The sequence below is a fragment of the Scyliorhinus canicula genome, chromosome 8, assembly GCF_902713615.1.
Source record: "Scyliorhinus canicula chromosome 8, sScyCan1.1, whole genome shotgun sequence".
Lineage (NCBI taxonomy): Eukaryota > Metazoa > Chordata > Chondrichthyes > Carcharhiniformes > Scyliorhinidae > Scyliorhinus > Scyliorhinus canicula.
Genome location: NC_052153.1, coordinates 10,274,634 through 10,291,003, shown reverse-complemented (window position 1 = coordinate 10,291,003; position 16,370 = coordinate 10,274,634). Strand labels below are relative to the sequence as shown.

Genomic DNA, 16,370 nt, shown 5'->3' with positions numbered 1-16,370 from the left:
AGCATTGAAGGAAGCACTGTGGCATTGTAGAAGATGTTGTGTCCACAAACAAATATGCTCACTATTAGAATTTGGTGCCCATTTCTCCATTTATAAATTGATCTTGTTAAATAGCCCAGTGTGTGCAGACCACGTGATAATGTACCACAGAAACTGGATAAATCAGTCAAAACATTATTGTGGCACTTCACCTCGGACATATTGGCCTTGCAGGAGATTCTGTACAGATTCACCAAAACAACACTGAGCTAAATAGGTTAAACTATGGCGTCTAGTTGCACAGAATTGTTAATGGAGTCAAGGCATGTAGATGGAGCTAAGATGCATATTACCATGATCCAATTAAGTGATGATACAAGCTCGGTGCGGAATTCGGCCTACTTCTAATAAGTTGAGACCACAAAAATTTTATGTGCTCTTGAGTATAGACACAAAGGTGTGAACTTCAGATAGCAGTTGTAAATGCCACAAATTTTGATTTTGGTATGTTATTTAACCCTTCAAAGGCACAATTTTAATTCATCCTTGGATATCCATTTCCCTCCATGTCATTATTTACTAAATGGTTAAATCCTTAATCTTGTATGCGGGTTGCCTGTATTGAATGTCTATTCCATGAGCTGAATAATTTCTTTCCATATGGTGGTGCTTTTCAGTTTGACATGCAAGGAAGCTCTTGGACTCCTGAGTTGAAAATGTTCAATTTAAATAGTATCTCATCATTTGTGTAATGGTCTCTGTTAGCATGTATCCATGTTGCTCAGTTTTGCTGACCTCTGACTGCACAGAGAAACACTCAGTAAAAAATGGTGTGCGTGTGTCACTGTATTTCCTTTAATGTTGTCCTTTTTCTCCTCCCCCACGTCCCCATTTTTCTTGTCACGTCAATGCAAACTCCATTTGCCAGCAATGTAACTTCTCAGCTGATGAGTTAATGTGGTTTCTGCCTGTTTTGCTGAAGCATGATGTTATTGAAATCAATTCTGTATATCTGATGGATGTATTCATTTGCGTCCTTTTCCTCCTCCCTACCACTTACCTTCTCTTGAAGCACCTAAACATCAATTGTTTTTTAAAATAAATTTAGAGTGCCCAATAATTTTCTTTCCAATTAAGGGGCAATTTAGCATGGCCAAAGCACCTAACCTGCATATCTTTGGGTTGTGGGGGTGAAACTCTACTGTGAGAATGTGCAAACTTCACACGGACCCTAAACATCAATTGCACTGTGCGCTTCACTTTTTTTAAACAGACAATTTTATTGAGGTATTTTTTGGCATTGTAAACAGTAACAATTAGTGTGCAGATACCAATTACAAAAAACATAGTTCAAATAACAGTTCCCCTCTCGCAAATAGACCCGCCTAATCCCCCCCCCCCCCCCCCCCCCCCCCCCCCCGCTGACGATTAGTTCCCCGCGAAGAAGTCGATGAATGGTTGCCACCTCCGGGCGAACCCCGATAGGATCCTCGTAAGGCCAGCTTGATTTTTTCCAAGCCGAAAAAGCTTGCCATATCCAACAGCCATACTTCGGTCTTTGGGGGCTTTGAGTCTCTCCAGGCCAACAGTATTCGTCGCCGGGCTATCAGGGAAGCAAAGGCCACGTCGGCCTCTAGCCCCTCCTGTACTCCCGGGTCCTCCGACACCCCAAAAACGCCACCTCTGGACTCATCGCCATCCTTGTTTTCAGTACCTGGGATATGATGTCCGCAAATCCCTGCCAGTATCCCCTGAGTTTTGGACACACCCAGAACATGTGGACATGGTTCACTGGTCCTCCCCCAGCCCGAAGAATTTGCTTATCCAGGTCCGTCATGTGGGCCCGGTGAACTACCTTGAACTGAATCAGGCTGAGCCTGGCACATGTTGCGGTTGCATTTACCTTCATCAGAGCGTCTGCCCATACATCTCCCTCCAACTCCCCACCAAGCTCCTCCTCCCACTTGAGTTTCAGTTCCTCGGTCCCTGTGTCCTCCGCTCCCATAAGCTCCTTATCAATATCCGAGATTCTCCCCTCTCCCACCTCACCCCTGGAACCACCTCACCCCTGGAAACTATCCTGTCCTGGATCCCCCTTGGTGGAAGCAGGGCTGGTGCTAGGAATTGCGGGCCCAATTAGAAAAGTGATGGCGGGGCCCCTACTCTACAAAAGTAAAAATTTATGTATGTTTATATTTCGTGTAGTATGCTCGTCTTTAACAAAAAAAAACATTAAATGCTTGATATACTAAAATTTTGAAACTTACTTACCCGGGCGGAAGGATTTGGCGGTGCAGGGCTGAAGGATTTGTCGACGGTAATGCGGTGCGTTCCCCAAAAGTAAAAACTACCCTATAGTTCCTCTTAGAATACAGAAAAGTCTTCAAACGGTAACTCTGGCGCGGGGCCCCCTTAAGGTGCAGGGCCCAATTTGATGAAATTGGTCAAATAGGCTTAAAACCGGCCCTGGGTGGAAGGCGTGGAAAGGACGGGACCTGTCTGCGTACGAAATCCCGCACCTGCAAGTACCGAAAGTCATTCCCCCTCGCCAGCCCGAACTTCTCCAGCGCCCTCATGTTTGCGAAGCTCCCTTCTAGGAACAAGTCACCCATTCTTCCCACCTCCGCCACGCTCTAAACCCACCATCCATCTTCCCCGGGACAAATCGGTGGCTGTCACATATTGGGGACCAGACCGACGCTCTCACTATCCCCCGCATGCTTCCTCCATTGGCCCCAAATTCGCAGATAGGGCTGGTGGAGTACCTGGCCGGCGGTAGCCGCAGGGGAGCCGTGACCAGGGCTGCCAAACTGGTGCCCATGCACGAAGCAGCCTCCACCCGCTCCCAAACCGACCCCGTACCCACCATCCATTTCCTCATCATGGCTATGTTAGTCGCCCAATGGTAGTTGCTGAGGTTCGGCAACCCAGTCCCCCCTCGCTACGGTTCCGTTCCAGCATCCCCCTCTTTACCCGCGGGGACTTCCCCGCCCAAACAAATCCCAGGATGATTTTATTGATTCTTTTAAAGAAGGACCGCGGAATGAAAAAAGGGAGACACTGAAAAATAAACCGGAATCTCGGGAGGATCGTTATCTTCACCATCTGTGCTCTCCCCGTTAGTGACAGCGGGAGCGCATCCCACCTCCGAAACTCGCTCCTCATTTGCTCCACCAGCCTAGACAAGTTCAGCTTATGCATCTTGCCCCAGTCACGTGCCACTTGTATCCCTAAATACCTAAAACTTTCCCCAACCAGCCTAAATGGTAGCTCCCTCAGCCTATTCTCCCGACCCCCTCGCCTGCACCATAAACATCCTGCATTTTGCCATGTTCAACTTGTAGCCCAAAAACCGGCCAAATTCCCCTAGGATTTCCATAATCCCGTCCATCCCTGCCACTGGATCCGACACATACAAAAGCAGGTCATCTGCGTAGAGCGTGACCTTGTGTTCTATCCCCCCCTGACCATTCCCTTCCATCCCCTTGTCGCTCTCCGAGCAATTGCCAGCGGTTCTATGGCCAACGCAAACAGCAGTGGAGAGAGGGTGCATCCCTGTCTTGACCCGCGGTGTAGTCTAAAATACTCAGATGTCATCCTGTTCGTTCTTACACTAGCCTCTGGGGCCTGATATAGCAGTCTAACCCAGTCCACAAAGCCTTCTCCAAACCCAAACCGTCCCAGCACCTCCCATAAATAGTCCCACTCCACCCGGTCAAAAGCTTTTTTGGCATCCATTGCCACCACTACCTCCACCTCTCTGCCCTCCGGGGGCATCATAATCACATTGAGTACCCTTCTTCGATTGGCTACCAGCTGCCTGCCCTTAACAAACCCTGTTTGGTCCTCCACAATCACGTCCGGTACGCAGTCTTCAATTCTGGACGCCAGGATCTTGGCCAGCAGTTTAGCGTCCACATTAATCAGGGAGATTGGCCTATAGGACCCACAAACTTCCGGATCTTTATCCCGTTTTAATATCGGCGAGATGGTGGCTTGCGACATCGTCGGGGGTAGCACCCCATTGTCCCTCGCCTCATTAAATACCCTAACCAGCACCGGCCCCACTATCCCAGAGAACTTTTTATAGAACTCCACTGGATACCCGTCTGGCCCTGGGGCTTTACCTGACTGCATGGCCTTCAGGCCCCCATTTACTACTTCAGCTCTAATCGGGGCCCCCAGCCCCTCTACCATCCCCCTGCCCCTCTACCATCCCCCTGCCCACCTTTGGGAAGGTCAGCCCATCTAAGAAGCGCCTCATCCCCTCCGGCCCCGTGGGGGGTTCCGAGGTGTACAGCTTGCTGTAGAAGTCCCTGAATACCCTGTTCAATCCTGCCGGGTCTCCCACCCAGTTCTCTGCCCCGCCCACTACCGTCCCTATTTCCCTGGCAGCCTCCCTCTTCCTAAGTTGCTGTGCATGCATTCTGCTGGCTTTCTCCCCATACTCATACACCACGCCCCTGGCCTTTCTGAGCTGCTCTACGGCCTTCTCAATCGATAGCGCCCCCAGCTCCGCCTGCAGTCTCCGTCGTTCCCTAAGTAGCTCTGCCCTCGGGGACTCCACATATTCCCTATACGTCCGTGTCATCTCCTGCACCAGTCTGTCCATCTCCACCCTGTCCGTTCTGTCCCTATGGGCTCGGATTGAGATCAGTTCCCCTCTCACCACTGCCTTCAGCGCCTCCCAGAGCACCGCTGCTGAGACTTCCCCTGTATCGTTGCCCTGCAGGTAGTCCTGCATGCATTTCCCCACTCTCTCTCACACCCTCTCATCTGCCAACAATCCCATGTCTCACCTCCATTGTGGGCGCTGGTAACTTTCTTTGCAGACCTGCAGGTCGACCCAATGTGGAGCATGGTCCGAAATAGTGATCGCTGAGTATTCTGTATCCCCCCCCCCACCCCCTCCAAAAAGTCCCTACTCATAATAAAGAAGTCAATACGAGAATAAACCTTGTGAAGATGTGAATAGAACGAGAACTCCTTCCCCGTCGGCCGGCGGATTCTCCAGGCCCCCCCCCCCCCCCCCCCCCCATTTGTCCCATGAATCCTCTCAGTTCCCTTGCCATTGCTGGGGCCCTGCCTGTTCTGGAGCACGACCGGTCCAGGTCCGGATCGAGGACTGTATTAAAGTCCCCACCCATAATCAACTTGTGCGAATCCAAGTCGGGGATTTTCCCCAGCAGCCTTTTGATGAAATCTACATCATCCCAGTTTGGAGCGTAAACATTCGCTAGGACCACCCTCATGCTTGCCCTGGACCATGAGAAATCTACCCTACCCCAAGCAACATCCCCTTGTAACCTAACCCCTGCCATATACTGGCTGTATACACACACCCCACCTCGCTCCCTTGACTAGCTCAAAGCAGCTAGCCTGGTGGCTCTCAACTCCGGCCCCACCATGTCTCCCACCTATTGTCCACACCCCCCTCCCGGCCCATCAACACCACCTCCCCAGAACAGCCCTGTTCGCGCAATCGCTCTGGGACCGAAACAGAGAGAAAACAAACCAAGAACAAAGCTCGCCCCCACAATAGTGCAATTCAAACTGTGTAATGAGGTGGGGGCTACCACCCACCCCCCTCCCAACATTCCCAGAAAAATAGCAAAGAGAACCCGAACAGCCCCCCAGCACCCAACAACTTAAACTTTAACTATAACTTTGGCTTTAACTTTAAAACTTTCAAACAGGCAAACAGAAACACAAGAACACCCCCAATTTTAAGTCAAAGAGCATGCCGAACGACATCGCTAACACGAAGGGCAATCTGCGAACAAATGCAAACATCCCTTAATACACTCTAACTTGAGTCCATGGGTCCTCAGTTCAGCACCAGGCACCATCGCTTCCTCCGGGTCGTCAAAATAATGTTGCTACCTGTATTCCCGGTATGTGACCCAAAGCCGTGCCGGGAAAAGTAGCCCGAATTTGACCCTTTTAAACAGGATCTCTTTAATTTGTCTGTAGGCTGCCCTCCTTCTCGCCTCTTTATTTTTAATGTAATACTGATTTATATTGCTCCGCCATTAGCAGTAGTGACTTTAGCTGTGCAGGCCCCAAGTACTGGAATTCTTGCACTAAAGCTCTCTGCTCATTTAAGATACTTGTAAAATCTATCTCTTCCACAAGTTTTTGACCAGTTTGTCTAATATCCACTTAATCTGGTTTGCTGTTACATTCTGTCCAGCGATGCATCTGTACTACTGTGGGAAATTTTGAGCTTAAGTTAAAGCCATATCCTTTATGTTAAGATGTTTCAACAAATTGCTGTCAGAAATAAAAAAAACTATTTGTGTCTCTCCACAGCGAACCCAGGCTGCGCTGCAGGCAGTAAATGCAATGCACACTAGCAACATGTCTACGGTTAACGAGAGCGCATTATTAGCCGGTCAAAGTTCGGTCCTGCGCATCATTGTGGAGAATCTCTTTTATCCTGTCACTCTGGAGGTCTTGCATCAGGTATTGATTCAGTATATATTTGGGAATGAAGAATAGTCATTTTAGAGCAGCACATATTCAAATTAGTTGTTCATGTATTAATTGAATTGGATTTCACTCTGCATAGGTAAACATTGTACTAACTGTGTAAAGCAGTCTGTATATTTATATTTCAAATTGCTGGATTTAAAAAGTCTTACTACACACGATCATATCTTATTGTTTTGGATAACTTTTTGCTATGTGCTTTTACAACAATTACCACATTTAATCAAATTACTCTTGGGCCTCCATATCACTCCTTAGTGGTATAGTTGTGAGTGCCATCCATGTCAATGTATTTGAACGTATAATTACTTTGTCTCCATTCCAGCCTGTGGGCAAATGGTAAAGCGGCTGGGGTTTTGGGGTAATGAGGTTTTGTTAGAAGACTAGCTTTTGTCAAAAGTTTTGTTAGCTATAGTTCAGTCTCTTATTAAATCACCATTGTTTGCTGAGTACATAGACTAATAGACTGTTTTAAATTAGACTGATGTAATCTTGCCCTGCCTTCACCTCATTGGCTGACACATTGGTGGCAGTACTCTTTATTAAGATATTTCTGCATTGAGGTCTGGTGCAATGGCTGCTGACATATTTTCTTGCCAGTAGTGGCAAAGTTTCCTTTTACACTGATGGCACATCTTACTCCAAACAGATCTTTAACAAGTATGGAACTGTGCTGAAAATCATCACCTTCACAAAGAACAATCAATTCCAGGCACTGCTACAATATGCTGAACCTATGCATGCTCATCATGCTAAACTGGTTAGTGTTGGGTACAACAGGTAGTACTTTGATAATTGTTAGCTGCTTTATCTCTTTTAAAGCAGTTCTCAACACTGTTTTTAAATGACTTGTGCTTTCTTTTCGAAGTAACGTCCTCTTGTAGGTTGGTTATTCTACTTCTAATTGGTATATAGAATTTTAGAAAATTATTGATGAAAGACTTTATCATTAATACAAAGGAAAATGTGAGTGTAGAAGCTGCTAATCTGATCATTAATTTTTAAAAGGGCAACTTTTAGCTTGTGTGATCTCCACCCCATTTTGTTGGGCTTCCAATGGAATATGCAGAATAGACTTCATATATAGAATCATACATAGAAAATAGAAGCAAGAGTAGGCCATTCGGCCCTTCGAGTCTGCTCTGCCATTCATCGCTGATCATCAAATTCAGTGACCTGATCCTGCCGTCCCCCATATCCCTATCTAATTCCTTCTTGAAATCACACACAGTTTTGGCCTCAATTACTTACTGTGGTAGTGAAATCCACAGATTCATCACACTCTGGGTCAAGAAATTTCTCCTCACCTCAATCTTAAAAGGTTTACCCTTTATCCTCAAATTATGACCCCTAGTTTTGGACTCCGTCACCATCGGGAATCTAACCTGTCTAATCCTGTTAGAATTTTCAAAGTTCCTATGAGATGCCCGATCACTCTTCTGAACTCCAATGAGTTTAATAACCGACTTTGCCTCCTCATATGACAGTCCTGCCATCCCAGGAATCAGCGTGATAAACCTTTGCTGCACTCCCTCCATAGCAAGAACAGATGAGGACACCAAAACAGCACATAATACTCAAGATGTGCGGCCTCACCAATGCCCTATACAATTCCAATACTCAAATCCTCCCTCGATGAAGGGCAGCATGACAATTGCTAACCATTTGCCTTCTTTACTGCCTGCTGTACCTGTGCGGTTACTTTCAGTGACGGATGCACAAGGACACCAAGGCCTCGCTGCGTACCAACCTCTTCTCAAATTCCACCAATTCAAATAATCTGGCTTCCTATTTTTGCTATCAAAGTGAGTAACTTTTATCCACATTATATTGCATCTGCCATGCATATGGCCTCTCACGTAGCCTGTCCAAATCACGCTGAAGGAAGCATCTCTGCACTCCCCTCACAGCTCACCCTCTCGCCCAACTTTGTACTATCTGCAAATTTGGAGATAATACATTTAGATGTTTTGTCCCAATCATTAATATATAATGTGAACAATTGGTGTCCAGTACAAATCACTGCCTGCCAATCGGAAAAAGACCCATTTATTCCAACATTTTGCTTCCTGTCTGCTAACCAGCTTTCTATCCATCTCGGGACACTAACCGCTATCCCAAGTGCTTTAACTTTATGTAGTAATCTGCTATGTGAGACCTTGTTGAAAGCCATCTGAAAGTCTTAATAAACTACATCCACCATGTTCTTCCCTGGTCAACTCTACTAGTTACATCTTCAAAGAATTTTCTGCTAGATTTGTCAAGCATGATTTCCCTTTCGTAAATCCATGTTAACTGATCTGATTATACCACTGCTTTCCAAATGCTGTGCTATGAAATCCTTGATAATGGACTCGAGCTACTTCCCTACTGCTGATGTTAGGTTCACTGGTCTATAGTTCCCTGTTTTCTCTCCAGCTCCCTTTTTGAATAGTGGCCTTGTGTTACCTACCCTCCAATCTGTAGGAACCATTCGGAGGCCAAAGAATTTTGGAACATGACCATCAATGGATTAACTATTTCTACAGACACTTCCTTAAATACCCGAAGATTATCAGGCCCTGGAGATTTATCCGCCTTCAATACCATTTAATTTCCACACAATCATTTCTCTGCTAATACTGATTTCCTTCAGCTCCTCACTAAAAACCCGTGTTTCTCAGAACTTCCAGTACATTATTCATGTCTTCCTTTGTGAAGACAAGCAAAATACGAATTTAGTTCCTCAGCCATTTTTTTCTTCCATGTTATGAATTCCCCTGTTTCTGACTAACATTAGTTTTTGTCAATACTTTCCTCTTTTACATACCTATAAAAACTTTTACAGTTAGTTTTTATGTTCCCCACTATCTTTTTCTTTCTTATTGTATTTTCCCTTTAATCCATTGATCTGCTTTTGCTGAGTGTTGACTGTTTCCAATCCTCAGGTCTATTGCTTTTTCTTGCTAATTTGTATGCCGCTTCTTTCAATTTCATGCTATGGTTTGGCCACATTTCCCTTCTCTACTCTTGGCCAAACATGAATAAACAGCTTCACCTATTCGTTCCTTGAATGTCTGTCCACAATACTTCCTTTCAATAATGTTTCCCAGTCCGTCATACCCAGCTCATGCCTCATACCATCAGTTACCTTTTTAAAAAATAAATTAGAGTACCCAATTCATTTCTTCCAATTAAGGGGCAATTTAGCGTGTTCAATCCACCTACCCGGCACATCTTTGGGTTCTGGGGGCGAAACCACGCAAACACGGGGAGAATGTGTAAACTCCGCACGGACAGTGACCCAGAGCCGGGATCGAACCTGGGACCTTGGCACCGTGAGACTGCAACGCTAACCACTGCGCCACCGTGCTGCCCTCATCAGAGTTACCTTTAATGTGATTCAGGACCCTTGTCTCAGAATCAACCACGTCACTATCCATCTTGATAAAGAATTCACTCATCCCCAAGGGTTCTCTCAACTTGATTCCCAAGTGTTCCACCAGTATTGCTCTGTAACTAGCTATTAGCAAGTGCCTGAGAGCAACCTTTGAGTGATTCCTTCCACTCTCTTCTGTTTAGTACATCTCCATGATGACTTGTCTGAAATTACGCTCTCTTCACTTTAGTAAATCTCCATGTTGGCTTGTCTGAAAATATTGTTTATTATTTAGTTGATCATAAGCCACCTCCGGGTGGCACAATGGTTAGCACTGCTCCTCACAGTGCTGAGGACCCAGGTTCAGTCCTGGTGGAGTTTGCATATTTTCCCTGTGTCTCTGTGGGTCTCACTCCCACAACCCAAAGATGTGTAGGGTAGGTGGATTGGCCATGCTAAATTGCCCCTTACATTTTGGGGGGGTGGGATGTTAAAAAAAAAACCAAATTATTAGCATTAACCCTGTTGTCTTCAATTTAATTTTTTGCATTTTATTTTAAATATACTATAGTTCCATTTCCCACCAGTGAGTCCTTTAGTAAAACTGTGGCATCCTCTGTTTTGTTTTCCTTCCCACCATGTATTTCTGCACCATTTTTTATGCCCTTCCAAAGCAGAAACAGTTTTGAACAGAAGGATTTGGTTCTCCTGTCAAATAGTAGTCTTAAGCCCATCACCAGGAGGCAGTCAGAAGGAATGCTGTTTATTTTTCTCCATCCTGAGCCATCTCTAAATGAAGTTGTTGATTCAATTTTATACAGTGAAATAAAAATAAGATTTTAACTTTGAAAATGAACTTGGTTAATTGAATAGCACAATGGTAAAACACAATATATTGTTTGTAAAAAGAGCCATGAACAAATGCAAATCTCTTGGAAATATGGCAGATAGCATGCTTGCCTCACTGTTACTTTGTGTTCAAAATGAAGAGTAGAATTGTGCTTATGTTCACATAGTTTGTGGTGAGCATTTAATCAATTCTGGGTAACATTTATCTGTTGCTTTAAAGATCCATAGATTGCTGTATAACAGTTTATCTACTTGACTTTCTCCAGACCTTGGATGGCCAGAATATCTACAATGCTTGCTGTACTTTACGTATAGAGTTCTCAAAGCTGACTAGCCTTAATGTTAAATACAACAATGACAAAAGCAGAGACTTTACACGCCTTGATCTTCCTTCCGGCGACGGCCAGCCGACCGTTGACCCTTCTGTGGCCGCCGCTTTTGGTAAGGAAACCTCACTTCTAGGTAAATACATAATGACAGGTAAATTTTATGTTTTGTCGTCTGTTGATTCTTTTCATTCCCTTTTGTACTTCAATTTCTTTCTATCGTGTCTGCAACAACTAGGTGAATTAAATCACTAACCTGCCACATCCTTTTCACTAATGACTGAGTCGGTAGGGAACAGCTGTTCTGACTGTAGAATCAAAGGGGGAGTGGGTGTAGTTGAATAGTGGGGGGGAAATTACAGGGCTAAGGGGAAAGGACAGGCAGGGACACTACTTGGATAACAGAACTGACACAGGCTTGATGGATTGAATGGCCGCCGCCTTTGCTGTACGACTCAGTGAATCTGCACAGCTAGATTCTAACTTCTAGACACACTAGATTGTTTTAAAACGTGTATGTCATACAGATTGTCTGGATAGGTTATGAAAGGCCGGTGGCAGCCTAATCACCAATACTGCTTACTCACGAACCTCCCAGCTGCAGGATTTTCCAAGTGCGACAATGTAGCTGTACAGTCAGAAGCAGTGACTGAAAAATTAATTTGGAGTTGGCACAGATGATGCCGAATAGACTTGAAAGCAGAATTTCAACAAACTAACTGGAAGGAAAATTCACCTCTTTCTCAAAAAATGTTTGTACTCTTAGAGAGGATCATGAGGACTACATTTTTAAAAATAATGTTGCTCTGGAAGGTGGATTTTTCTGCATTATTTATTTGTTTGGAAATAACTCCCTTTTACCTAAAGAAATATCAGACTTGATCCAAAGATGTGCAGGTCAGGTGGATTGACAACGCTAAATTGTCCCTTAGTGTCCAGGGATGTGCAGGTTAGGTGGGGTCAGTTAGAGCGGGGAGTGAGCCTGAGTAGGTGTCCTTTCAGAGGGTTAGTGTCGATGGGCCGAATGGCCTCCTGCACTGCAGAGATTCTATGACCTCATATTTCTGAAGTACTGTTCCAGTTTGGTTTTACAATCCCAATAGTTGGCTTTGCACACCACAACCTGGTTCCTGCTATTGCCACTGTGGGTCTAATCAGCAAAAATATTCCAATGGTAAAACAGGTAGTGTTTGGATTAATTGCATATTAATTGGTCGATTTATGTTTACTTTAATCCAGATCAGCCCTATTGGATGCATTCCAGGATCTACCGATTATTTACACTTTTCACCCAATAATTGTCTGACCTTGCTTTTAATCTTACCAGGTTGAGCAATAATATCATTCCTGTTTAATTTAATCATGCTGTGTTTGCTGACCGAATGACCTAGTTCTGATGTATTGTAGTCAGTTTGTGAAATTTCTTTTACATATGTACAGTCTGAAACTTGCTTTCGATTGAAAAATTTAGTTGTGTCCCATAAGAGATTTATGTAGGGTGGCAGTTGCATTTCAAAATTGACAAGATTCTTTGGGCAGAATCCTTTTGGTGAGGGACGATTACCCTGAGGACAACCTTGCAGGACTAGTTTAAAACTCTGATCCTATGTAGTCAGTAGTTTACTGCTGGATGGAAATCTGATTTCGAGAATCTCACTCCTTTTAGTTAAGTGGCTGAACATTGCATCATCATCCATTTCCTTGTCAATGGATGACATGCAGCCTGTGTGCAAAGCATCAGTTCAAAGTGCTTAATTAGTCTGAGGTTGGCTCATGATTTAATTGATTAATACAGGGCTTCCCAAACTTTTCGAGCAGCAGAACCCCCAGTGATTTCTGAAGTACATCAGGGAACCCCAAACATTCGCAATCAAATGTAAACCAGTCTTTACTGTATCTATGCTGAATCTATGCATTCACCAGCTGCATGGCAACTCCCATTAAGCCTTGGCTAAACCACCCTCCCATGGTTCCATAATATCAATCAGTGGAAGTAGTACCCACTCATTTTTTAAAAAATTAATGCTCTCTCACGCACTCAACCTCCGCACACTTGGTCCCACATGCACACTCAGTTTGCTGAGTTTAGAATATAAAACTACTTGCCCAACAGGTCTGACAGTGCTGCTTTCCCAATGTTGCATACAACAATTTCAATTTTGGAGTAAATGTGGGGAGTGAAAGTATTTCTGTTTGCATTTTGGTGTTACAATAACTACTGCAACGCAGTTTAGCCAAGGGCCAGATGCAGTGTAAATTTTTACAACACATGTTTGTATATGTTGTAAAATAGCTCAGCACAACTAATGATTGCACCGGGAGAAATTATACTCCATGTATTTTTTGAACATCGGTGAGGTATAAATTCTGACAAAAGACAGCCACCTTGTTGGAACAGTAAGAAATGTGGTTAAGTAACTATAACATTACGTTAAATTAAATTAGTGTGTTTCTTTCTTTAGGTGCACCTGGTATCATCTCCAATCCCTATGGGGGTGGTGGATTTGGCCCTGCTCTTGGCTTTCCACAAGCTGCAGGTTAGCACGCTCAGTTCTGTCATTTGTAATGTTAGTTCTGTTTGAGTACTATAGCAGATTGTCAAAGGAACACTAACTTATAATTCCTTTTTAAATAAAGACATTCTCCCAATGGCTAATTTCATTAACACATAAATATTGTGCAAAACAAAGGATTCCCAATAGACATTCAATGTGTCTAAATGATCTGATTTAGCTGATCTTGGTGGACAGTTGGTGGTGGTGGTGGTGGTGGTGATAAAAGATAGTAGCTCATGGGACTTGTCCTCTCCTTACATAGATGTGTATCACTGTAATCAGATGATTATCCATTGATCTCTGACTGGAAAAGGCACACTGGGTTGGATTGTGTTAGCTGTGTTGCACCCCTCATTTCCCCCTGCAGTAAAATGACCTTCAATGTTCATTCCTATGTGCATGGTGCTGAAGGGTGCCCATTTCAATGAATCAGGAGAAAGGAAGGGTAAAAGCATGGGAGAATTAGTGTCGGAGAGGAATCATATGTTTTCAATATAGTGGACATGTTCACTACACTGAGATTAAATGTATATTTCATTAACACCAAGTGATAGGACCTGACACATTAGCGAATTGATAATTTTTGAAGAAGTAGGGCACATGTCTTCTAACCATCTCAGACTCCATCTTCGATAAATTCCTAACTCTTATTGTTCATTATATGAAGAGTGCACATCTTCCATATATAATGTTCAGGTCTTTACTGTCTCCAGGTCTGTCTGTTCAAGGAATTCCAGGAGGTCTGGGGCATCTTGGCCTTCCACATGGTGCAGTTGGTGGTCGTCTAGCAATGCACGGTATTGGCCAAGCAGCAAACTCTGTCCTGCTAGTCAGCAACCTAAACCCAGAGGTTGGTGATTTCATTAAGAAGCACAATTTTAATCAATCCTGCTTATTTTTGACTTTTCATAGAATACATTGCTGTATATATTGTTTGGGGATTTCAGTACTTATTGATGTTTTTTGGCATGATAGTGATATAGTATTAGATTATTGTGCTAATAATTTATAATATCCACTATGCAAAAACCATCTTTTCATGGCCTCTGATTAATTCCGAATCAAATCAGGGCAACACGAGTATCCATTACAAGAAGCTGAGGTTTGAAAGGTTCTCGAACTGCCAGAGAAACTCGACAGTTTGTGCTTGCACATATATTCCTTACACATCACAGTAATGTTCCCCTGTGGACTGCTCATTTTGGCTCAGCTTTGAGCTATTATGCTATACCATTAGCCATTACAAGCTCCAATGCCAAGTGTTGATGTTCTGAATGTGGCTCTTGTGAAAACCAAATTATACATGTTGAGTGCCCACTCTCGAATCTGGCTCAGTACTATGCAAATACATGTTGCGCATGCTGTCCTAATGCCTTGAATAATTTGCATACATGTATGCCAGTAACACATTGCAGTTCTGATTGTTTTGTATATGTGGTATGATTACCAAATGCATGCTGGTTACAGATACCTTTAACATCACATCTATCAACCAAAGGATTTGTGCTGGTGGTCAAGTAGAATGGTGGCATTGATCCAAGTCTGTGTCTCAAATTAATTTTGAAGCTTCACGCAGCTTGTATCGAAAAGGAGCTCACATAATGCAAATCACAAAGTTAACATGCAGATACTAAAAGTAATTAGGACGGCAAACGGAATGTTTTTTTTATAAATTTAAGAGTATCCAATTCATTTTTTCCAATTAAGGGGCAATTTAGCGTGGCCAATCCACCTAACCTGCACATTGTTTGAGTTGTGGGGCCGAAACCAATGTAAACACAGGGAGAACGTGCAAGCTCCACACGGACGACCCAGGGCCATGATCGAACCTGGGACCTCGGTGTCATGAGGCTGCAGTGCTAACCACTGGGCCACCGTGCTGCCAGGGAAATAGAATGTTGGCATATTTATTGCAATGCAGATGGAATATCGAAGTAGGGTAGTCTTGCTGCAACTGTACAAGGCATCAGTCAGACTGCATCTCTGGTACTCTGTACAGTTTTAGTCTCCTTACCTCAGGAGAAATGTACTTGCATTGGGGACAGTTCAGTAGGTTATCTTAGAATTCACAGTGCAGAGGGAGGCCATTTGGCCCAACGAGCCCTACTTAAGCCGACGCCTCCACACTCACAGTAGCCCCACATAACCTTTTGGACACTAAGGGGCAACTTAGCACGGCAATTCCACCTAACCCGCACATCTTTGGAATGTGGGAGGAAACGCCTACGCAGATACTGGGAGAAAGTGCAAGCTGCAGTTACCCGAGGCCGGAATTGAACCCGGGTCCCTGGATCTGTTATTCTGGGGATGTGGGAATTGTCTTTTGAGGAATGATTGAGCAGGTTGGGCCCATTGAAGTTCAGAAGAACAGAGGTAATCTATTGAAACATACAAGATTCTGAGGGAGCTTGACAAGTATAGATGCTCAGAGGATGTTTTCCCATGAAGGAATCTAGAACTAGGCGCACAGTTTAGAAATAAAGGGTCTTCCATTTAAGATGAAGATGAGGAATTTCTCCTGAGGATTGTTAGTCTTTGGAATTCTCTCCCCCAGAAACCTGTGAAGGCTGGGTTATTGAATATATTCAAGACTAAAGTTAGACAAATTTTTGACCTTCAAGGGAAGTTTGGGAATCGGCAGAAAAGTGGAGTTAAGGTTATAGATCTGCCATGATCGTATTGCATGGCAGAGCAGGCTTAGGGAGCTGAATATTCCACTCTTGCTGCTGTTCGTAAGATCTTAGCATTTAAATTAAATAATAATAATAATTGCTTATTGTCACAAGTAGGCTTCAATGAAGTTACTGTGAA

At 44.0% G+C, this 16,370-nt stretch overlaps 1 protein-coding gene across 5 annotated transcripts in view; it reads left to right on the top strand.

The window, feature by feature from the left end:
• ptbp3 (polypyrimidine tract binding protein 3) overlaps positions 1–16,370 on the top strand; it is a 121,523-nt gene that overhangs the window by 91,125 nt on the left and 14,028 nt on the right. For 3 of the 5 annotated variants that reach the window (XM_038804177.1, XM_038804178.1, XM_038804181.1), the window contains 5 exons: positions 6,292–6,444; positions 7,121–7,231; positions 10,945–11,140; positions 13,467–13,541; positions 14,273–14,409. In XM_038804177.1, the coding sequence (XP_038660105.1) occupies positions 6,292–6,444; positions 7,121–7,231; positions 10,945–11,140; positions 13,467–13,541; positions 14,273–14,409 (672 nt within the window). The remainder of the gene's footprint in view (positions 1–6,291; positions 6,445–7,120; positions 7,232–10,944; positions 11,141–13,466; positions 13,542–14,272; positions 14,410–16,370) is intronic. The other 2 variants (XM_038804179.1, XM_038804180.1) reach the window with 1 other exon arrangement.